The 23,534-nt window shown below is 43.0% G+C and overlaps 1 protein-coding gene and 1 long non-coding RNA gene across 9 annotated transcripts; one reads left to right on the top strand and one right to left on the bottom strand.

The window, feature by feature from the left end:
* The first annotated feature begins 1,584 nt into the window (after positions 1-1,584).
* Positions 1,585-6,129, top strand: LOC123111364 (uncharacterized). 2 transcript variants are annotated; one of them, XR_006454423.1, is made up of 4 exons: positions 1,586-1,877; positions 1,953-2,053; positions 2,501-2,611; positions 2,934-6,129. It is a non-coding gene; the product is annotated as an uncharacterized lncRNA (long non-coding RNA). The 2 variants fall into 2 exon arrangements; XR_006454422.1 differs by having other exon boundaries at positions 1,585-1,877; positions 1,953-2,611.
* Positions 6,130-7,286: 1,157 nt separating this feature from the next.
* Positions 7,287-16,199, bottom strand: LOC123111363 (nucleolar protein 58). 7 transcript variants are annotated; one of them, XM_044532151.1, is made up of 8 exons: positions 16,035-16,198; positions 15,879-15,958; positions 11,115-11,224; positions 10,972-11,013; positions 8,521-8,688; positions 8,269-8,445; positions 7,830-8,039; positions 7,287-7,740 (listed from the first exon to the last, which is right to left on the bottom strand). In XM_044532151.1, exons 3-8 carry the CDS (start codon positions 11,193-11,195, stop codon positions 7,471-7,473), a joined length of 948 nt encoding a protein of 315 aa, XP_044388086.1. In that variant the 5' UTR covers positions 11,196-11,224; positions 15,879-15,958; positions 16,035-16,198; the 3' UTR covers positions 7,287-7,470. The 7 variants fall into 7 exon arrangements, with proteins under 7 accessions (XP_044388086.1, XP_044388088.1, XP_044388082.1 ...); XM_044532153.1 differs by lacking the exon at positions 10,972-11,013 and having other exon boundaries at positions 16,035-16,199; XM_044532147.1 differs by lacking the exons at positions 15,879-15,958; positions 16,035-16,198 and adding an exon at positions 12,072-12,210.
* Between the last annotated feature and the right edge of the window lie 7,335 nt (positions 16,200-23,534).

Here is a 23,534-nt window from a genome sequence, read left to right as displayed (position 1 = left end):
TGCACTTTCGGAGGAAAGGGCAGCGGGCAAGCACGGACTACAACTCAGGCCTGGTTCAGAATCTTACCTGAGGCTAGCCATAGTGGGAGTAACTTAGGTAGTAACTTAACACATCCCAAGACAATTTTGCTTATGTGGCAATTATTTAATGAGGAAAGAGGTGCTTGTGGTAACATAATATGTTACTGTAACATAGCGCTTCCCGAGGCAAAATGTGTCTATGAGATAATAAATGAAGCAATCTATGATACTACTACTATGTTACTTTGCACTATGGAGGTAGTAACTTACACTAGTGTCATATGCATGACACTAGTCTAAGTTACTCCCCACTATGACCAGCCTGATCGTCTTTGAAGAGAGTCTCCGGCTCCCGGGACACGGTCGGCTTCAGCAATGGCGCGGACAGATCCGTCTCGGCTCCCATGAAACTTAACGGATCTGGGCGAAGGTCGACACGCGCGCGAGAGCCTATAGGTTGTGCTGGCAACAGTAGATGGGGCATGCCATGGTGGCCTGCCGGCGGCGGCAGCAGAGATGCCCTAGGCGGAGGAGCTGTGAATCGAATTGACGAAGAAGCGAACGGAAGAGACGAATATGCAGTTCGTCGCTGAATTATGGAATAAACCAGGGTGTGTTTTGCATAAATGGCAACATCAGGTGAGCCAGCTCAATCTTGTGCCTCCAGTCCAGATTGAACGATCCACATGGTCGCATATCATGGGAGCATCCGTATCACCAGATATATACCCCAACCAGTCATTACTACTCCCTCCCTCCGTTCCTAAATATAAGTCCTTTACCATACTGGGTAAAAATGAATGAATCTAAAATACGGAAATCCCTTTTGGAGCTGGGCTCCAGTGAGGCCTTCAAATTCAAATTTGAAATTTCACTGACATTCATATTTTTATATTTTAAAAAATTCTGAAAAAAATTACAGATATACATGAAGGCATAACACACATGTGTGTAAATTTTCAGTTCAAAATACATTGATATGAGCGCTATGCAAAAAAGACAAATCTGAGGCTGCTTTTTACACACATGATACTATTCATCTTCTCAGGCCATGAATTTGTCCTTTTTGTACAGGTCGCAACTCAAGGTATTTCATGATGAATTTTTACACATGTGAGTTACATCCTGACATACACACATATTTTTTTCAAAATTTTAAAACAATAAAAGTTTGAATTTGAACTTTTCTAAAATAAAGGCCTCCATGGAGCTCGGCCTCCAAAACGCCTTTCTCTCTAAAATATTGCTATATACATCCCATATGTAGTCTATAGTGAAATCTCTAAGAAGACATTTAAAAACGAAGGGAGTAAGTAATGGCTGGGAAACAGCCCAAAAAAGCATTAAGAGAAGAACAGTGGGGTAGAGTTTCCAAACTTGCTCTTTGTGGCAAACTACACATATCTTTCCCTACTAATAAAGGAGCGATTGCTTCTGGTCGTCCGTCGTTAGGTTTTTTGCAAAAAAAAGTCCCCCCATTTTTGAGAAATCAACCCGCACTCCGTTTCTAAGTGACTATCAGAGAAAACGTTTCGTTCTTTCAAAAGAGTCCCTGTAGTTTGTGCGATTCAACCCACCATCCGATCAGATTTGCAAAAAAAAAACAGACACGGCCACACACACGGGCCGCCTCCTCTCCCTCTCGCCCACGAAGTCCTCGCCGCCGCCACCACCCATGCCGGCCACTTCCGGTGAGCTCCGGCGACGCGCAGCACGCTCCCGAGCTCCCCACGGTCCACGCCTCCCTCCCCTCCGGACAGATTCTCTGCTTCCGGCCTCTACTGCCCGCTCGCAACCCCACCCCCGTGGCTAGGGTTTCGGCCAAGGCTTCGCCGGCGCATCTCCGGCGGCCCCAGGTTCGTCCCTCCTTCTTTCTTGGCCGGGATCTGCCACCTCTACACCTCACCTTCTCTTTCTATCCTCTGTTGCAGATGCAGATGTAGCACCCCATGGGAGTTCCCCATCCACCACGGTGGCAGATTCTTCATGCAGATGTGATGCAAAAGAAGCACAATAGTTCAGTGATGATTAGGTTTGTTTTTTCCCAGCTGAGAATTTGAGGTTGTGTGTATACACTGTCAACAATATTTTCAGAAACAAAATAATCGTGTACATCCTTGTATGGGGAAAGGTGGGTTGTATAAGCGTGGACATTAATCTTCACTTTATGTGCTATATAAGCATGGACATTACGTAGTCAATTTAGCCAGATATAGAATTCGTTACAGTATTACATTTACAAAAGGAATATAGAAGGTCACATATCATTTTAGTTGTAATTATTCAAATGCCTGACACAAGGTTCAGTAGGAATAACATTATGATGTTCCAAATATGCAGCGACATGACTAAAGCTCAAATTTCTAAAGTGGTTGTCGTGCTTGCCGTAACAGCGTTGATGTTTTCACATTTCCTCAATTTATTGGTAAGTTTGGATGTTGTAGACTGATCCCCTTTGGCAAGTCATGTTTGCCTGCAGGGTGATGATGTTTATGCATCTAGGGAACCATGGAGATGTTAACATGTGATATTTCCTCAAGTAAACTAAGTTCTTTTGCAATTTGCTGCTCAAGTTGTGGCTCTCCTGCAGGTATGTCGTTGTGGTCCTTTTCACTATATTTATTTGACGTATATGTTTCCAGACAATACTTGGGTTTTGTACTACATGGTAAATGAAATGAAATTCCTAATATGCTAGAACGTACAATGGTAATTGTTAGTTTCATTAGTATTTCTTGGCAAACCATTGTTCTTTCTTGGTCTGCTGAAAATAATTGTCATCAGTTTTAGTTTACATTGTCTAGAGAGAAAGTGATGTTTTTTAAGAGATAGATGAATAATTTCAAAACATGGATTAAGCCCTGTGCCAAGTTGTGTTCCCAACTTTTAATCTCACTGCCTTCTTACTTCAGGGCAAATCTTCCCAACAAGAAGCATAACAGAGGCCTCTCTTTCAATGTTTGAAGATTGGTTATCTAATAACTGGCCATCAGAGGGAGAAATTCAGCTCCATAACCTCCATGTAAATACCATCATCTATTTTCCCTCTCGCCCACTTCTGTTACGTATTTACATTTTTGTGTTGGCATGTTCTAAAGAAGCTGCACCTTTTTTCCCCTTGTGAGTAAATTGCCAGAAATCTAAACTCATGGGCAAATGAACTATTTGATTCAGTGATTTGCCAGATCAACAACAAAATATTACTAAGTAGCTCATGTCATTAACTTTTTAATAATGATGCACATGAGATATACTCCAAGGTATGCAGATAGGTATTTTTGGTAGAATATGTAGTGGTAAATCAACTCTCATGCATGCCCTTTTCTGTATCATGTGTCCTACTATCGGTTAGATAATAGTAGACATCGTCGACATTGGCACCATTGGGTTGTACGATCTGATTTCTAGATTGGCCATCATCAATGTTCGATCGAACTGTGAGAAACAACCTTGACCCTCTAGGAGAGTACACTGACAATCAAATCTAGGAGGTAGTCTTGATATTCACATGCTCATTGCTTGTCATTTCTCAAATTACTAAACAATCACTTAAAAAATCTATTTGTCTTGGCTCGAAGTATGAATCTGTTGCTCGTAATTGTTTTTTAGTTCGATATGTCTTCACATTCATACAATTCTATGAACCTACGTGTTCCCATTGATACTTTGTAAATCTTGTACTAGTTACTACGGCTTTGTGCATTTCTCAAATACAGAGGCCCTCCAATCTTCTTAACTTTCTAATAATGACTGAAAATTGTTATTCTACATTTCAACCATCGGTCACTATCAGTTAGGAGTTGAAGTTCGGAGAAAGGGGCTAAAACATGATTCGCCAGCTCTGCTTTACTCGTACCATAGAGTTCATATTCTGGTAGTTTTGGTGCTTCTGAAATTGCTGATAAATTCCAAATTGCCCTTGAAGTGGTAGAGAGTGGAGAGAACTGGTGTGTGGGCCAGTGTCAGCCCGTCTGTCTCAGTTGGGTGATTCTGAGACGGACCAAGATACTGGTTCTGCCACTGTTTCGGTGGACTTGCAACTTGCAACAGATAACCTGATACCGGACACACCACAACAGCATTACTCAGGGGTGATTGGCATGACGATCGTGCATCGAATCACCTTGGTCCTTCAGAGCGAAATACTCTAGCTTCTTGACTATGGTGGTACAGTCTGGGGAACGATTTTCTGTACAAGAGGAGGTCAAAAAAGGCATTGCTTATTGTACATTAGATTCTACAGGCAGGGGACCTTCAGCTTTGTAGTACTCCTGTTGTTTCATGAAGCTTCAGATTATATTACTATATTTTCCCTTGATTGTAAGAAAATCAAGCATACACTAATAAAATTAAGCATATAATACATAGTAATTTAATCTGAAGCTTCATCAAACACTGGCAACAATACGTAGTCTCTCCAAGGCCTATATAGGTATGTTTATCTTGCTGTTTCAGGTTAGAATAATGATTTTAAGCCATGTAGATAACCTTCAACTAGCAATGCCAATCATATAACCCTTGAGCATGTGACAGAGTTTTCACCCTCACCATGTCCAGTGACGTTGCTAGCAGGAGTAAGATGTTTGGGTTGGCGGAGTCGGCGGCCGGTAGTAAAGCAAGGGTGTTGTGTTACAAATTTTTCATCAAGAAATTCACATAGGAATATATTTTTTCCTTCAATAATGACCCTTTATATTTTTAGTACTTTCAATATTGTTTCGCTCAAATAAAAGTATGTTTTGCTACTTACAAAATTGTATCCTTGTGAAGAAGTAGTTGCTTTTTTACTTACATTGAGAGAAGGTTTATCTTCAGTGTATATAAATTCCATGTCCTTTGCAATATTTGGCCGCCTTGAATGATGCACATGCTGACCTTCTATGTTTGTATGTTGGGTGGAGTCAAGCCCCTACATGCAGTAGAAGAATCATATTTAAGGGTTGTGGTTCAGAGTTTTTCCATGTATGTTGGTGAAGTCATGCAAGTGAAGCACCTCATTGTCCCCTATATTTTTTTGACTTGTTTGTCTATGTACGTTGGGTGAAGTCATGCAAGTGAAGTGATAAATTTTTCCGATTTGTTTGTCTATGTATGTTGAGTGAAGTCAGTGAAGAAGTTCATTTTGTTCGTTCTTTAGAAATTTATTTTGTTTTGTTTCTGATTAACAGGTAATACTGTCAAGTTTAGAGTGCCTCCTAAAAGTTTGTGTTTACTTTACCGTTTCTTCATGATGAATTTACAATACACGACGATCGAATAACTGCCCTGTAGCTACTAGAATTTTTTGAATTGCTATGATGGATTTTACTGTACTGTAGTACTCAAAGAAGTCTACTTGTTTCTGTTGTCGTAGTAAATTATGGTTAATTGATGACTAACCTGATGATGGATTTAGTGTCCTGTAGCTTCTATAATTTACAGTACCATAATTTTTTTGATTGTTTGAATTTACAGTGACCTCCTGCTTGAATTTACACTACCTTGTTCGAAGATTTACAATCCTATAACTTCTGTAATTTACAGCAGTACCATAAAGGTTGTGATTGTTGTATTTTACAGTGACCTGGTATAGATTTTACAGTATACAGTTACCTTAATTTACAGTGCTACATTTTTCTGAACTATTGGTGTTCTAGACATGTTTTGATGATGCTCTTAGGTGTTGATCTTCTTGTACTGGAAGAACTATTTGGAGGAGATTGCGAGAGTACGGACCTGCAGTTTGTCTTCTTGGTGTGACTGTAGTTTCCTGATTGTGTAGCTATTCTGTCCCCTTCTTCCTCCATCCTCTTTCTCGTTCTTATCTGATCATAAAGCACACATTGTTACTGGTTGTTTCTCCTTATTTTACGGAAGTTCCAGTATCTTTGTTGTGATCTGGTTGTTACTGACTGGAATTTTAGTAAAACGAACACTGTAAAATTCATCAAAGCTCGATACGCTTTAAAGTTATTGTTTATCATAGTGAGTTGACTGTAAATTTCAGTCGAAAAAACTGTATTTAAAGCTTCATGACGATGAAATATTTAGTATGTGATTAGTTCATAATGTGTTGATCATTGTACAGCAGGTTGATGCGAATGATGAATTATAGTATGTTTGTGTTCAGGAGTTTCCTCTACAAGTATTTGATTAAAGGCCAATTCAGTTTCAGTCGATTGTAATAGACACTCCTTTTTTTAATACCAAAGTGTTATCTTTTTTCTTTGAGAATCACCAAAGTGTTATCTGTGTACGTGAAATGTCCATGTCAAGAGCTTTTTTTGGGCCAAGCCCAAATAATGAAATATATAAGAATAACGACTCCCCACCAAAGAACAAACTTATATATCAGAAAAACTCAACATAGTAAAAATAGTTTTCTATATTCACACTTTTTAAAAACTGGTCAAAATTCCCAAAAGTTGTTCCATTTAAAAAGTGCATTTAAAAATGTTTTAAAAAAACAGTCACTATTTTTTAATAAAGCATTTATTTTTATTAAACAAAATCGTGTTTTCTGAAATGAAAAAAAAAACTGAATCAAACACTCCATGAAGTCTTCAATTAGGCGAAGAATGCCATGGTGGCTTTTGAACGACCAAAATTCAACTGAGAAGCAACAATGTAACATTAGTACCGACATTTAATAGAACTGAATATAAGAAATGGTGCGTATATGACAAAGAAATTTAGGACTTCGTGGAGTCCAAGGTTTGCTGGGTGCGTCGTTCAAGAATAAAGTTGCCCATGTTTTAGTTGTAATAAGAATAAGCTTTGTAAAACATGGTTCCATGTCTTGCCAGCGTGTATTATCACACTCAGAACCAATGGAGACTGGTTAATAAATCACAGCGATTCCTGCTCAAGAAAAAGGGAAATTGTACCTAACGACATATGGAGCAGGTTTTGTAAGATTCCACGCCCGTTGCGACGCACGGGCATTTGTACTAGTTTTGTTAATCAAACTAAGACCTAAAAGGCTAAAACCTATGTCCACCTAACAAATCCTGCTGGAGGGAGTAGATTATGACAAAATTTGAGAAATTTGTGCAGATAGTTACAATAAAAGGCATTTTATACTATTTTATTTTACTACACTTGAACTTGTTGTACGGACACATTGGTTGCTTTATTTATAAAGCAAGCCAAAGGCCTATTTTGAGAATAGGCATTTTACAATTATAACCAAATTATCTAAAAATCTCAATAGACAGCTACAAACAAGCTGGACGAAAGCACATAATAGGCAAAGCTTACAAAAGGTACTTGGTTGAAAACGCTCATGCCAACTTCAATAAGTTCTAAGTTAAATATAAAAGCACATAGAAACGCTCATGCCAACTTCAATAAGTTCGAAAGTTAAATATAAAAGCACATAGATCCTCACGATATCAGCTACAGCTGGAGAGCAATTGCTAACGGAAGAAATCACTACGAATGGGCAGAAACTGATCCAACACTAAGACCTTATCCTGCAACCATTTGTACCCCAACTTGTATGTCCGCTTCAAAAGCATCAGTTCGAAGGGAACCCCTCTCTCTAACAACTTGCTCAGCTTCATATGATTCTTTAGCCTCCTTGACGAAGGAGGCCAATCTCCTCTGATACTTTGCCTTACAATTAAGGAGATACACCACTAAATTATAGAGCCTCAAAATAGCTCCTTTAATGATCCCACTGTCTTCGTATTTATGTGCATCAGCCACTAACTTTGATAACTCATCTGTTGAAAACATCTGAAACAAATGGGTTCCAGATAGTTACTAGAATGACAAGTGCCCGTCAAATGTGCAAAACATATTTGTAAAATATTAGTATGATTTACCTCATCAGGATTACCAAACAAGATATCGTCTTCAGGGTAACATACCATCTTCAGAGCTGTTGCAAGTTTCAATATGTCCCAGTCTTGAAAATTAATGGATGACACATCCTGAAGGAAGTGACTAGCAAGGCGCAAACTCTTAAATTGATTCTTTAAACAACAATCAGAATCATATAAGTTGCATGCTGTCACAATAATGCAATCATTAACCTGGATACAAAGAGCATTGCTCCATCAGTAATAAAGCAACGAGGCAAAATTATTGCACTGAAATCTTTGGTCAGCAACAAAGTGCTGCAAACTTTAAGAATGTGTGTTAATCACCAGTGAGCAATAAAGCACAAAGCATTTCAGATCACTATATATTAATTTTTTTCAGATCACTATATATTTCATAACACTATATCAGGCATATGAGAAGGCAAAGTGGTGGCCTCACCATCTCCGGTTTTATATCAAAGCCATAACGATGAAGGAGCATTTTCAGCCCTTGACTCGTCTGGAGGCAGTGCTCCTCGGCTAGCTTTGATTTTTCTTCAGGAACTACACTATGCATGAGATAGTTCAGCCCACGCATCAGCTCCATTACAGGTTCATCAAACAGGCAGGATATTCCCTGAAAAAGGCACCACTAAATGATGGTGCTCAAAATTGTCGACATACGCAAGGACAAAAGGGAGCTTACACTTACCAAGTTTGCTTCAATGACTATTTTATATTCAATCTTGCCAACAGCAAGTTTCTGCCCAGGTTGGTACCACTTCAAGAGCATGTTAGTAAGCTGATTGTTAAGACCACTATCATGGTTAATGGCATCAGACTTGTCCTTAAAAACTTGAAAGTCTTTTCGCCAAATGACCTGATAAAGAAATGAACAAGGACAAGCTTATCAAACAGGAGGAAAGAAACAAATACTCAAACATCATCTAATGTCTCAATCAGATAAGGATCAGTAGTTACATCTCAATCATAAAGATTTATGGGCCTGTTTGGTTGATGTACTAAGGTTGCCACCATTTCTTATACTTTTTAGCCAAAACAAAATGATGTTAGGCAATCGAAATTGGCACCACATTTTTTCATACCTAAGGAAATTTTGCAACACTTGCCGAGTCAGTGACATTTGGGAGCTAGGTTGCCCGAAAGGAATATTCCCTCATGTGGCTGAGAACCAAACAGGTGCCTTACTTGGTCCTAGCTTGCGGTGTGTTTATCCAATTTTTGAAGTCTACAACAACAACAACAACAACAACAAGAAAGCCTTTAGTCCCAAACAAGTTGGGGTAGGCTAGAGGTGAAACCCAAAAGATCTCGCGACCAACTCATGGTTCGGGCACATGGATAGCAAGCTTCCACGCACCCCTGTCCATAGCTAGTTCTTTGGTGATACTCCAATCCTTTAGATCTCTCTTTACGGGCCCTGTTTGGATACTCTAACCAAGGTTAGAGTTAGAGTTAGTTCCTAACTCTAGACTAACCCTGAACTAACTCTAACTAAGATGGTTGTTTGGATCACAGGGTTAGATTGACAATAAATGCATTTTTTTCTCACTTTCTAGCCGGATTTGGTGTGGCCTTGAATCATAAAAGGTTGACGAACAACAAATACTCACTTCACATCGCTCTTGAAGAAGCCTAGGCGCAATCAGTGAAGATCCACAAATAAGTGAAGCCTAGCCGCAACGAGGGGCGCCGGCTTAACGGCGACGGGGGCGCAAGAGACGACGCCGTGGCTCGAGTGGCTGAACGGGGAGGGATGCCGCGGCGCCGGAAGGAGCAGGATGGGGGCGGGGGAAGCGGTGGCGGGATGGGGGCGACGGGCGGGCGCGGCGGGGAGCTGCGGGACGGGGGCGGCGGGATTGGGGCGACGGGGCGGGGCGATTGGGGCGGCTGGCTGGTGCAGGAGGATGAGGTATGCAGGAGAGGGTATTTTTTAATGGGACCAACCACATCTAACTCCAATTAGCTCCTCCCCACCGGGTTGGATTTTTTTTGCTAGGTTAGAGCAACTAACTGCTATCTAACTCCACCTGTTTGGATCCTTTAGGGTTAGTTTAGCCTGAACTAACCAACTCTAACTCTAACTGCAGCATCCAAACAGGGCCACGGACTCCTCCCATGTCAAATTCGGTCTACCCCGACCTCTCTTGACATTCTCCGCACACTTTAGCCGTCCGCTATGCACTGGAGCTTCTGGAGGCCTGCGCTGAATATGCCCAAACCATCTCACACTTTAGCCGTCCGCTATGCACTGGAGCTTCTGGAGGCCTGCGCTGAATATGCCCAAACCATCTCAGACAATGTTGAACAAGCTACTCATCAATTGGTGCTACCCCAACTCTATCCAATTTTTTAAGTCTAATCAAGAAAATTCATGTGCCAAGATAATAAAACGTATTTCAAGCAATGACAGTGTTCTTTGGTGGTGGTGCCATGTTTGGGCTCAATCAAGCAGTTACCAATCAACCAATGTAATGTTCTTAGGTTACATTCTCCGCACACTTTAGCCGTCCGCTATGCACTGGAGCTTCTGGAGGCCTGCGCTGAATATGCCCAAACCATCTCAGACAATGTTGAACAAGCTACTCATCAATTGGTGCTACCCCAACTCTATCCAATTTTTTAAGTCTAATCAAGAAAATTCATGTGCCAAGATAATAAAACGTATTTCAAGCAATGACAGTGTTCTCTGGTGGTGGTGCCATGTTTGGGCTCAATCAAGCAGTTACCAATCAACCAATGTAATGTATTTCAAAAATATTCTGTGGCAGTTTTCTTGGATAGTACCGTCTCTGGGCTCAATCAAGTAGTTACTACTAGCTAAGGTAATGCGATGTATTTGGAAACAGCTCATGGTGGTGTTCTTAGGTTACAATGTCTGCGCTCCATCAAGCAGTTAACTAGTTCTGAATTGGTTCATAGAAAAGGCTCCATAGGGCCATCCACGTTGACCTTTCAGAAAATAAGTGTTTGGAATGCATACAATACATGTATCAGCATCCTGTTACATATGCTTTAAGGCTAGCTTTAAGGGTAAAAAATGCATTTGAGCGTGTCCACTATGCAATGAGCTTGTGGCATGGTGTTTGTAGCAGTATTAAGAAATCGCAATAAAATGATAAAAGGAAAAGGTGGAACTAACATGGCTTGCCCTATATTCCGTGACGAAGTGCGCCCATATATTCTGAAGGAGACAGATAGAATCCACAAAAATTAGGTCAATGACAAAGAAAGAAGAGCAACCAAGCATGTGCCTAAGGAAAGAATGAAGAACAACGCAATCACCTCCATGGCATCTGGTTCGTAGAGGCTGATCCCGTCAAAATAGAAAATTGCAAAGCCCGAGGGTGTCTCAAACAACACCATGATCAACCCATGATTCCCCAAATCAGCAGCTGCAGATACACAAGTCAAGCAAACTCAAGAAAAGAAGGATTAAAGAAAAAACTGCATGTGCCCCCAGTCACCCATTCAGACATCAGGCGCAAGAGGTGGTGTCACTAAGGGCGTGTACAATGATGCTATCTTATGAATGCCATAACAAAAGGTTGTCTTCTCTTAATTAAGAAATTATATCTTAGTAACAATATCTCTCACCACATATTTAGGGATATCTAGTTAACAAAGATAAGACTGAGAAATAAACCATTGTACATTTTTTTTCTGTCTTCCCTAGATTACATGGCAGGCATGAGATAAGACTGCCTTATCAACCACTCTACATGCCCTAATAAGTACCAAATCACATACCTGTTTGGGAGTTTCTTGTCCCATCATCCGAAACCCTAAAGAAACCCAAGCTGAAATGGAGGACTAAACAGATCGGGCTGGTGCCTCCAACCTAATCCCCTTAGAACATAGACGGGTCTGAGTAATTTTGGATTCTTAACGCTCCCAGCCGTCAACCCTAGCTGAATCAGCTTAGGGCGATCCACGGCAGCCTAACAACTACATGCCCTTAGGCGGCAGCGTGCTTGTATGGACCACGGGCCGGGCGGCGCGGCCGTTGACCTAAAGCCTGCCCCTTCTCTATCCACGCAACCTGACTCGAGCGGGGCTTCCGGGATCCAAGCCAACTTGGTTTTCTTAGAGCACAAATAGCCTTGCCACATCTACATGTGGTATAATAAGCTAGGGTTTCTTTCGGCGTCCGATGGATTAAGTAGAGAACGGCGTCGGGCGGTGACTCAGCTATACTGACAAACGAATTCGCCGGAGGAGGAAGCCGGCGACGCTTTCCACCTCGTTGCCCCGTCGAGGTCGAGGTCAAATTCGCTCGAGAAGAACGCCGGCATCGCTGTCCGCCCCGTCGCCCCATCGCTGTCTACTCGTGATTGCGAGAGGTGAGGGGTTGGTTTGCGGCGGCGAGGGGAATGTATAGGTTTCAGGAGCGTGGAACCTTCCCGTTCCGTCCAATAACTTGGTTTGCGGGTAAATGGGCCGGCCTGTTTAGTTTTTTCATTTCGAGGAAGCGATCCACGCGGGAGCTCCTACTCGGTGGATCCTATTTGACGCGCGTGTGCGTCCAGGAGCTACGACTTCCCTGAAGGGATGACAACTTGGGCTGGCCCACGTACGAAATTCCTGTGCCGTTTTCCTTCACTACTGTTTCCATCGCTGCTTCTTGCGGGTTTTTTTTTCTTCTGCGTATTTTTGCTTTCAGTTTGCTGGTTTTTTTTTTGCTTTCAGTTTTTCTTTTATGTTCCTTTTTTTCTATTTTTCTATTTTTATGTATCTGTTTCTTTTTTGTTTTCTTCTCTTTTATTGCTTATTATGCAGAATGTTCACCGCATATTACAAAATCATTCATCGTATTAACAAAAATGTTCAACGTATATTGCAAAAGTAGTTCTTCTATGCGTTATAAAAATGTGCATCGTGTATTACAAAATGTTCATAGTATATTATGAAATTGTTAAACGTATTTTTTACTAAATGTTCAATGTGTATTTGAAAATTGTTCAACACATATATTCATATTTTTCAAAACTGTTCGTATTGTATAAAAAAACGTTCATCGTGTATTATTTAAATTGTTCAACGTACATTAAGAAAAAGTTTGGAAATTACAAATGTTCAGTATATATTTTTTGAAAAATTTCAAACGATTTTGATACTTATACCATCGCGCCTCATACTTAACACTAGAATTCGCTTGCCCGTTTGGTTAGTAGGACTCGTTCACGAGAGAGAGGTCACGAGTTCTATCTCTCCCTGGCGCCTAACATTTTCGTTATTCTTTTACTTGTCTGGAGCTTCTATATGTAATAATGGGCCGGCCCATTTGCTCTGCCTTCAGCGAAGGCTCCACCATTTGCCGCCTACGGGCGGCAAATAGGAGCTCTCCTACTCGAGAGATCCTATGCGCCGCATTTTGAGACCCCCTCCTTGGCGCCTTTAGCGCCCGTTAGGGAATCCAGCTCTCGCTGCGTCGCTTGCTCGAAAACAAAAGCTGCCCGCTCGATCTCTTTTTTCTTCACTCAAAAAATGCTACAGTATGTACTGGTTTTCTTGGAAAAAACAAACCGGTTTGCTATCAGTATGTACTCTTGTCCTTCGAAAATAGTTTATTGAATTCAAAAAAAAAGTTCATCGAATTCGAAAAAAGTTCACCGAATTCAAAAAAACGTTCACCCGCTCGAAAAAAGTTCATTGAATTTTAAAAAAAGTTCACCGAATTAAAAAAAAATGTTCATAGAATTCCGAAAAAAGATCATCGAATTCGAAAAATAGTTCACCCCATTCAAAAAAAGTTCACCTAATTTGAAAATAGTTCATTGAATTTGATAAAAAAATCATCGATTTTAAATAAGAAGTTCACGGATTTGAAAAAAGTTCATCGAACCTAGGAAGAAGAAAAGGAAAAAATCGAAAAAGAAAATAGAAAAACGTAAACAGGAAAACACAAACAGAAGAAACAAAGAAAGAAGAAAACGCATAAATATATAAAAGTTATCTCGCAGTTGAGTGTGGCGCGGTGGTTATTGCAGCTTACTAGTGAGCAGGACGTCCGCGTTTCGACTCCCAGTACTAGCAGATTTTTAGCCTTGTTTTTAACACAAGGGAAAAAAGCAAGATGGGCCCGCCCAACGAAGCGGGGGGGGGGGGGGGGGGGGGTATGCGCCCATTTGCGGATTCTGCTGTATCGAGCGCAGAGGGCGCCGAATAGGATTCAGCCCACATTTTGCGTCAAATTGCTGGGCGTTCGCATAGGGCTACTCGTTCGCAGGCTTAGTGCGCCTATCTCGCTAGCGTAACACTGAATAAAAAAATGATTGGGCTGCTACGGTTCAAACCCAGGATCGGTTGCTCGAGAGCATAAAGACTCTAACCAGTTGAGCTAGTGACCTTTAATGATTACAGTACAACGCAACACCTTAAGAAACTCAAACGCTGATCCGCATATTTTAAAAAATTCGAACACAATTATTTTTCAAAAACAAAACATGAATGTTTTACTAAACGGGGACATTTTTCAAAATTGTTAAGAATTTTGAGAAAAATCAAACATATTTAAACACGCAAATGAATTTTGAAGAAGCGAACATTTTTTAAAAAGGAACATTTTCTCAACTACCAAAAAACTGAACAGGAACAATTTTACAAAAACAGGAACATTTTCAAAATTCCAAAACAAAATTTGCAAACATGAACAACTTTTGCACATGAACAATTTTTGAATTTCCCAAACATTTTTTGAAAAAAGAAGGTTTTGGCATTTGTAAACAATTTTATAAAGCATAAACATTTTTTGAATCTTGAGAACAAATTTTGAAGCGCGAACAATTTTTTAAAGCATGAACATTTTTTGAATTTTAAGATCAAATTTTGAAACGGAGCTTAATTTTTAAAAATCCTGAGCAAATTTGGAAGCGTGAATTTTTTTGAATACATGAACAAAAAATTGAAATCTGGTACATTTTCTGAATGTCGAAAGTATTGAACTTTTTTGTGTAGTGAGAACAATTTTTTAATTTTGAGAACAGTTTTTTAGAAAATTGAACATTTTTTTTAAACATTAACGTTTTGGACTTTGTGAATATTTTTTAAAGCACAAACATTTTTTGAACCCTGAGAACAAATTTCAAAACGGAGAACAATTTTGAAAAAATCCTTAACAAATTTGGAAGCGTGAATTTTTTTTGAATACGTGAAGAAAAAATTGAAATCCGGTACATTTTCTTAATTTCGAAAGTTTTGAACTTTTTTGTGTAATGGGAACATTTTTTTAATTTTGAAAACATTTTTTCGAAAAGTGAACACTTTTTTGGAATCATAAATAAAACTTGAATATTTTGAAAAAAGTTTGGAAAAAAGATAAGAAAATAAAAATAAATGAAAAACCAAAGAAAGAAAAATTGTTGAAAAGAGAAATTAACTTGAAAAGGAAAACTGAAAGAAAACAAAAAAGTAACAAAAAGAAAAGAAAAAGAAGCAGAAAAGGGAAGAAGAAAAAACAGGAAGAGTAAAAAAAGAAAAAGAAAGAAACAACCGGTTCAGGAACCTTCTAGATGGTTCCCAAAATCTGTAAAGGAACGCTATAGAAGGATCCCAAAACCCGAACTTGTAGGTACGCTAAAGATGAGCTGGCCCAAATCGCTCCCTAGTCGCACCCCGTTGTGTGATTCGTCGACAATTTGCCGCAACGTGCAGCAAATAGGAAATTCCCTCCTACTCGGCGCTGTAGGCGGCAAATCCTATTTGACGCTGCAGGTGCCTATTGCAAAAAATTATGGAAAAGTGTTCAAATCACCCGATTGATCTTTCCTCTCTCGCAAGCCTCTTTCTCCGCACGACACGTGCCCGCATCCGCCACAACCATCTGAGCTGCTCCTCCATACATTTTCTTTCTTCTCTCTTTCCCTTGCATCTCATGGCGAGCAGAGGAGTCATGGCGAGCCACCAACAGGGCCGGGCCGGCAAAATCCGGGGCCCTGTGCAAAACTAAAAAATGGGGCCCTATCTTACCAAAAAAGTTGAACTAACGAGCAATTATAGTATATATCTCGTAGAAAAAATGTAATGTATATAATATAAAGTCTAACTCACCTAATTTTGGGTCTTGTGATCTTTAACCGAGGATGTAAGAAGTAAGAACGAATCTCCAACAAGTAACGACCCTGCCAATACTTAATTACAAAATTAGGAGTTAGAAATAGGAACCAAAATTAATCAAAAAGGACTCGCTAAGCTATCTGTAATCACCTGTAGCCACGAGCCCAAGGCCGTCCCCTCATGATTAGAGTTTCCAGTTTTCACGATCTTGAAATCCCGATCTCTTTAGGATGTAGCGATCGAGACATTGATTGCGGGCTATTAGAGCAGTCAAGGAGATCAGAAGAAGTTCCCGTTTTCATTGATCGAGACACCAGAGCAGTCGAGGAGATCAGAAGAAGTTCCCGTTTTAGAGGTGGTCGCTGTCGCGGTTTCCGCGCTCGTCGCTGCCGCCGTTTCAGCGCTGGAGTCGAGGAGATCAGATCCGGTTTCGGCGGAGCGCTGGTCGCTATCGCTCGTTTTTGTTTTTTCTTTGGGAGAAAAATGATGTCGCTCGATGCCTCGATGGATGCCCTCCGCTTGTCGCTTCGCTTCGACTCCAGCCCAGAGCGGCAGAGCCCACTCCAGCGCCCAGCCCAGTAGTTCATAAGACTAGGCTTATGTAAAAAATTTGGGGCCTCCCAGAATTTTGGGCCCTGTGCGGGCCGCACCTTTTGAACCACTGTAGGCCCGGCCCTGGCCACCAACACAACAGCTAGGAAATAGGTAGAGTTTGACCCCTGCCGTTGGCACTAGTAGCCAGAGCTCCTCCAACAGCATAGCTACAAAGCAGAGCTGGAGCTCTTCCAGCGGCATAGCTGCAAAGCAGCGTCCATGGAGAGAAGCCTTGATGGGAACCATCACAGCAGCGGGAGGAACCAGGGAGGTGCTACCGGCGATGCGGAACGGCGCTCTTCGATGAACGCTGGTGCTGCGACGCAGCAACATGTCCACGGCAGCCGGGATGCGACGCCACAACTTTCTTCGCGGCTGTCGCGCTGCCAACCTCGTGCTCCCGCGGGGGAGCTGCAATGGACCCGCTTGTCGCCGGCGTCGGAGCTGCCATGGAGCGCCCATCGCCCATGGCGGAGCTGCAATGGAGCACCCATCGCCAGAGTCGGAGTTGCATGGAGCGCACGGCCGCCCGTCACCCACGACGGAGCTGCAATGGAGCGAACGTCGCCGGTGTTGGAGTTGCAATGGAGCGCCCGTCACCCATGGCAGAGCTGCAATGAAGCGTACGTCGCCGGTGTCGGTGTTGCAATGGAGCGCCCGTCACCCGCGGCGGAGCTGTAATGGAGCGTACTTCGCCGGCGTTGGAGTTGCAATGGAAAGCTCATCGCCCGCGGCGGAGCCGCAATGGAGCGCTCGTCGCCGGCTCCCCCGTGCTTCGATGCAGCACTCGCGCGACGGTCTCGGTGTTGCATCGTAATGCTTGCCGGCAGCTTGATGCGGCGTCTCCGGTGGCTTGATGCAACGTCATGGTGCGGCTCTTGGGGGAGCTCGGGGCTGCTGCCACGTCGACGACGTAGCCACAACCGGCGGCGATACGGCGTTGCAGCAGGTTAGTCTGCTGCAGAAGCGAGCTCCCATGGCGGGGCGGTGTTGTATCGGAGAAGGCACTGATACGTCTTCAACGTATCTATAATTTTTGATTGCTTCATGCTATATTATCTACTGTTTTAGGCAATATTAGGCTTTATTATCCACTTATATATTATTTTTGGGACTAACCTATTAACCGGAGGCCCAGCCCAGATTTGCTGTTTTATGCCTATTTTAGTGTTTTGAGGAAAAGGAATATCAGACGGAGTCAAAACGAAACGAAATCAACTGGAGAAGTTATATTTGGAAGGAAAGCAACCCAGGGAACTTCGAGTGCACGTCAAGGGAGATACGGGCTGCCCACGAGGGTGGGGGGCGCCCTCCCTGGCGCGCCCCCTGCCTCGTGGGGGCCCCGTAGCTCCTCCGACGTACCCCTGCACCTATATATACTCTCGTACCCTAAAACTTCCAGAACAGAAGATAGATCGGAAGTTCCGCCGCCGCAAACCTCTGTAGCCACCAAAAACCTCACGGGAGCCCGTTCCGGCACCCTGCCGGAGGGGGATTCCATCACCGGTGGCCATCTTCATCATCCCGGCGCTATCCATGACGAGGAGGGAGTAGTTCACCCTCGGGGCTGAGGGTATATACCAGTAGCTATGTGTTTGATCTCTCTCTCTCGTGTTCTCTGTCGTGTTCCCTCTATGGCACGATCTTGATGTCTCCTGAGCTTTGCTATTGTAGTTGGATCTTATGATGTTTCTCCCCCTCTACTCTCTTGTGATGAATTGAGTTTCCCTTTGAGGTTATCTTATCGGATTGAGTCTTTTATGAGAACACTTGATATATGTCTTGCCGTGATTATCTGTGGTGACAATGGGATATCATGTGCCACTTGATGTATGTTTTGGTGATCAACTTGCGGGTTTCGTGACATTGGGAACCTATGCATAGCGGTTGGCACACGTTCTTGACTCTCCGGTAGAAAACTTTGGGGCACTCTTTGAAGTACTTTGTGTTGGTTGGATGAATCTGAGATTGTGTGATGCATATCGTATAATCATGCCCATGGATACTTGAGGTGACAATGGAGTATCTAGGTGACATTAGGGTTTTGGTTGATTTGTATCTTAAGGTGTTATTCTAGTATGAACTCTTTTATAGATTGATCCGAAAGAATAACTTTGAGGTGGTTTCGTACCCTACCATAATCTCTATGTTTGTTCTCCGCTATTAGTGGCTTTGGAGTGACTCTTTGTTGCATGTTGAGGGCTTGTTATTTGATCTATCTATGTTATTATTGTTGAGAGAACTTGCACTAGTGAAAGTATGAACCCTAGGCCTTGTTTCCTATCATTGCAATACCGTTTACGCTCACTTTTACCACTTGTTACCTTGCTGTTTTTATATTTTCAGATTACAAAAACCTATATCTACTATCCATATTGCACTTGTATCACCATCTCTTCGCCGAACTAGTGCACCTATACAATTTACCATTGTATTGGGTGTGTTGGGGACACAAGAGACTTTTTGTCATTTGGTTGCAGGGTTGTTTGAGAGAGACCATCTTCATCCTACGCCTCCTACGGATTGATAAACCTTAGGTCATCCACTTGAGGGAAATTTGCTACTGTCCTACAAACCTGTGCACTTGCAGGCCCAACAACGTCTACAAGAAGAAGGTTGTGTAGTAGACATCAGGCACCAGGGTGTTGCAAGGGGTAGCTGCAGAATCAACCTGGGAATCAGAAGAATTTCTAAGGGCATGTTATCCATAATGGTTTTCCCAAGCAACCGAATCTCGAGGACGAGATTCATTCTAAGTGGGGAAGGTTTGTGACAGCCTGGTTTTTGCCCTCTTCTTCTTTGCTTGATTTTCAGTTGAGTTGGTTTTGAATTTGGAGTTTTGAATCATTTCATTTGGACTTAACCACTTGGGTACCCCTTGATTTTCACCCAAGTGTTCCCTCTCCTCCTCATAACCATCATTTCATCCCTGGCCAACCTAAAAATATTGTTTGGAATATTTTTCTTAAATGAAAAATATCCATTTTGGCCTCCAAAACCCTAGTTAAACCTTTGAGCTCCAAAGCAACCATAATTTTTCTTGCCCCAAAAATCCTGAGAAAAAACCCAATTATTCTTTGGACCCTAGGGAACCTTTCTGAGCAAAAATATTTCACCACTCTTTGGAATATTTTGGCTACAGAAAATAAAGTCACTTCTGGGCTGAAATGGTAGTTTCTACATCAACTACCTTTTTACTAGCTCCATTGTAGCTGGTTTTCCCTGTGCTTATTTACCTTAGTAAGAGATAGTAAAACCCCAAAGCTCAGCCCTTGGATCCCAGTGGTTTGACCACAGTAACTCTCCAAAGTTACTGTCCAGTAACTTGTCAGCAACACAAGTTTACTTCTACTGCACCTGGAAACTAACCAAACCGTGGTAACATCTCAGTTTACTAAGGACTACATGCCAGACATCTTTGTTAGTGCGTAGGGTGGCCTGATGTCAGGGTGCACGTAGTGACCGCGTTCGTCCGAGCGTGCTAGCATGCAATACGCGCGCTCTGCGCGTCGCCAGCGCCTCTGTTGAGCGCGTGCTCGCTGCCCAGCCGGACAGAGCGTGCCACCCCTCGCCACCATCCTCGTCTCCACCTCCATAACTCCCTCCTGCCGCTCGCTGACGCCGGAGCTCGCCGCAGCAAGCACAGGCACGGTTCGGCCAACGGCACAGTGCGCGCGCACTGTGTTCGTGTCTTTCCCCCTTGATCCTGTGCTCATCCGCGCCCGCGCACAGTGCCTGCGTGACCTCCGTCGTCTTCTCCCTCGCTCTCTGGCACTGTTCGTCGCCGGGCGCCGGGGTCAGGTGTCCTCCGGCGGAGCCCGATCCCTCCTCACTGCCCCGCCTATAAAAGTAGCCCCTCCGCAGCCTCTTGGAGCACCTCAGCCACTCCCACTCCCTCCTAGAGCCAGTAGAAGCCGCAGCCCGGCCGGGTAGGCCGCGGGCTGCCGTCACGGAGCCGAGCTCATCGGCGATCCCCTCCGGATCGTTCCCGCAGCTCCGGCCCCTCCCAAGCCAAGGCGACCCCGCCAGGGCCTCCGCCTCTCCTCCGTGAAGCCAACCCAACCCCCTGGAGCCCCTGGAGCCGCCCCAAGCCGCCATCTTCCTCATCTCCGGCAACCTCCGCCCTCTGTCTCCGCTGGAGAGGTCAAATCCGACGTCGTCCGGCCACCGTTAGCTACGCTACGGGTACGGGCAGGTGCGCAATCATCTCCTCCGTCGATCCCTCCCTCTCGTTTGACTCTAAGAAGCCTCACCACCGGCGTGAGCTCCGGCGAAGCGCCGCCCCCCTCTGTTTCCCTCTCCCCTCCCTCCGGCCTGACTAGAGGGGCCCGCTAGTCAGCCACTCATTACGTGCGCGAAGCGGTATGAGTGGTGGCGCCTCGGGAGTTTACGCTTTCGACGTCACCCCCTCTGTTTAATTATTTCAAATTCATTTAAATTCCAGGAAACTTCAAATGGCCATAACTTTTTATCTATAAGTCCAAATGCATTGATTCTTTTTGCATTGTGTTCTGTGTCCAAAATCTAACAGCACCCAAAAGATGGGATTTTTCCTTGCTATCTAGATTTTCTGGTAATTTTCAGAAGGTTTCTTGATGTTTTCTTTTTGTGGTTTTGAATATTTTTAGAAGAGCCAGCTTGTCTTGAGGATCACCAGGAGCTTTGTGAACCTCATCAGCACTAAGGCAAGCCACAGTAACATTTTCATAGTGCCACTTCAATATTTGTGATTTCCCTACTTGAAATTATGAATATTTATGCATTTAAATTATTTATATGATGATTATATTCTGTTAAATGCGTGTCATGTTAAAATACTTGAACTACAAAATGTTTGAAGTGAATCTTGTTGGTAAGCTAAGGAGAACTTAGTTGCAAGTGATGAATAAATGATATGATCATAGAGTTGGATAATTAGTTTAATTATTATTTTTGTATGATGAAAAATGATGAGATTGCTAGTAATGATTCTGGTATAAGTGAGGTGTGATCTTAACCAGAGTAGTAGCATGAGTTGATGATGGCTCCGTAGGAGCGTGGTTGATTCAGTTGTTTACATGGTTATGTGGTGCATATGTTAAGTGATGCATAGCATGGCATTATGATACCGGTTATTTTCACATTAAGTTGAACCTGATTAATAACTCAACTTGAACATGTTGTTGACCGGGTCATGGTGCCGCTGAAACGAGTCTTTCCAAGTGCAACCACATTTGCCGGTATGGGACGGCCTTAATGCATTTCATTGTCGTGCCTCTGGTCGGTGCCTCCATTTAGGGAAGGTTATGGGCGTGCTGTACCCTGGCCCCGTAGGCAAGCATAACCTTGTTAGCCCGTTGTTAAGTTAATTTTGGTACCGGATCCCAGAGTGGATCGTGGCCACGATGGTGGTCGAGGTGTCTGGAGGTAGACACGGGGCCACCCAGGACTAGCCCAGTGGGGTCTGAGTCGGAATGGCCGGGAGAGTGTCATGACAATGAAATGGTTTCATCGAAACGTTGTTGGTCCATCCGAATGGGAGTGCGAGGCCATGGGTTCAGTAGTGTGGGTACAGTGTACTAACTTCTGCAGAGTGTTTTTAATCTATCGATAGCCGAGTCCACGGTTACGGACATGCTCGAAAGTAGGGTACACCATGGGTCAACACTTAATAAAATATGCACACTAAGTTTGTACTAAGGATGGCAGTGAGGCCATCGTGTTGAGTTTGGCCATGAGATGGTCGGGTTGTGATCGCCGTAAGGATCACGGGTCAAGAGTTGGTCGGGTTATGATCGCCATAAGGATCATAGGCCATGGATTGGTCGGGTGGTGATCGCCGAAAGGATCACAAGTGTGTTTTAGAGATTATCATGTTTGTGGTCTGGAAATGATCACGTCCGATAAGCACGCCCGTGGAACAAGTACCAGTTGAACATAGTCACATCATGTTAGATGTATGGTTGCATTGTTGATTAAATGGTTAAATATCATGATATTGTTTGTCATTATGTTTATGCTTATTGTGAGCTTGCAAGTACATTCAATGTACTGACCTGCCGTGTCATGCCAGCTTTCAGGAAAGTCTCGTCGGGAAGGAGTGTTGTCCGAGTCTAGACCGTGTCCACATCGGTGTCCTTGTGCTATGGAGTCCCGCTACAACGTTGTTCCGCTGCCGAGTAGTTGTCATGATCGAGGCCCCTTTATGTCCACTAAATAATGTACATATTGTTCAGTCGCACCACGTGTGCCGCTTGGCCTCGCTAACTGTTGTAATATAAACTATGCTCCGCTAGCATGAATAAAAGCGGTCGTTTTTCTGTACCATGTTGTTGTGTGTTGCCAGAAGACTAGATCTCTGGGCTGGCAATGCAACGTAAACCGGTCGCTCTAAGCCGGGGTGCCACACGGGATCTACATGTAAAGCGGAGTACATAGCTGCTTCGGAAGCAACAAATGAAGGAGTCTGGATGAAGGAGTTCATATCCGATCTAGGTGTCGTACCTAGTGCATCGGGTCCAATGAAAATCTTTTGTGACAATACTGGTGCAATTGCCTTGGCAAAGGAATCCAGATTTCACAAAAGAACCAAGCACATCAAGAGACGCTTCAACTCCATCCGGGACCAAGTCCAGGTGGGAGACATAGATATTTGCAAGATACATACGGATCTGAATGTTGCAGACCCGTTGACTAAGCCTCATCCACGAGCAGAACATGATCAGCACCAAGGCTCCATGGGTGTTAGAATCATTACTGTGTAATCTAGATTATTGACTCTAGTGCAAGTGGGAGACTGAAGGAAATATGCCCTAGAGGCAATAATAAAGTTATTATTTATTTCCTCATATCATGATAAATGTTTATTATTCATGCTAGAATTGTATTACCCGGAAACATAATACATGTGTGAATACATAGACAAACATACTGTCACTAGTGTGCCTCTACTTGACTAGCTCGTGAATCAAAGATGGTTAAGTTTCCTAACCATAGACATGAGTTGTCATTTGATTAACGGGATCACATCATTAGGAGAATGATGTGATTGACTTGACCCATTCCGTTAGCTTAGCA

This window comes from Triticum aestivum, chromosome 5B (assembly GCF_018294505.1).
Source record: "Triticum aestivum cultivar Chinese Spring chromosome 5B, IWGSC CS RefSeq v2.1, whole genome shotgun sequence".
NCBI lineage: Eukaryota > Viridiplantae > Streptophyta > Magnoliopsida > Poales > Poaceae > Triticum > Triticum aestivum.
This window is presented reverse-complemented; position numbering and strand designations above follow the sequence as displayed.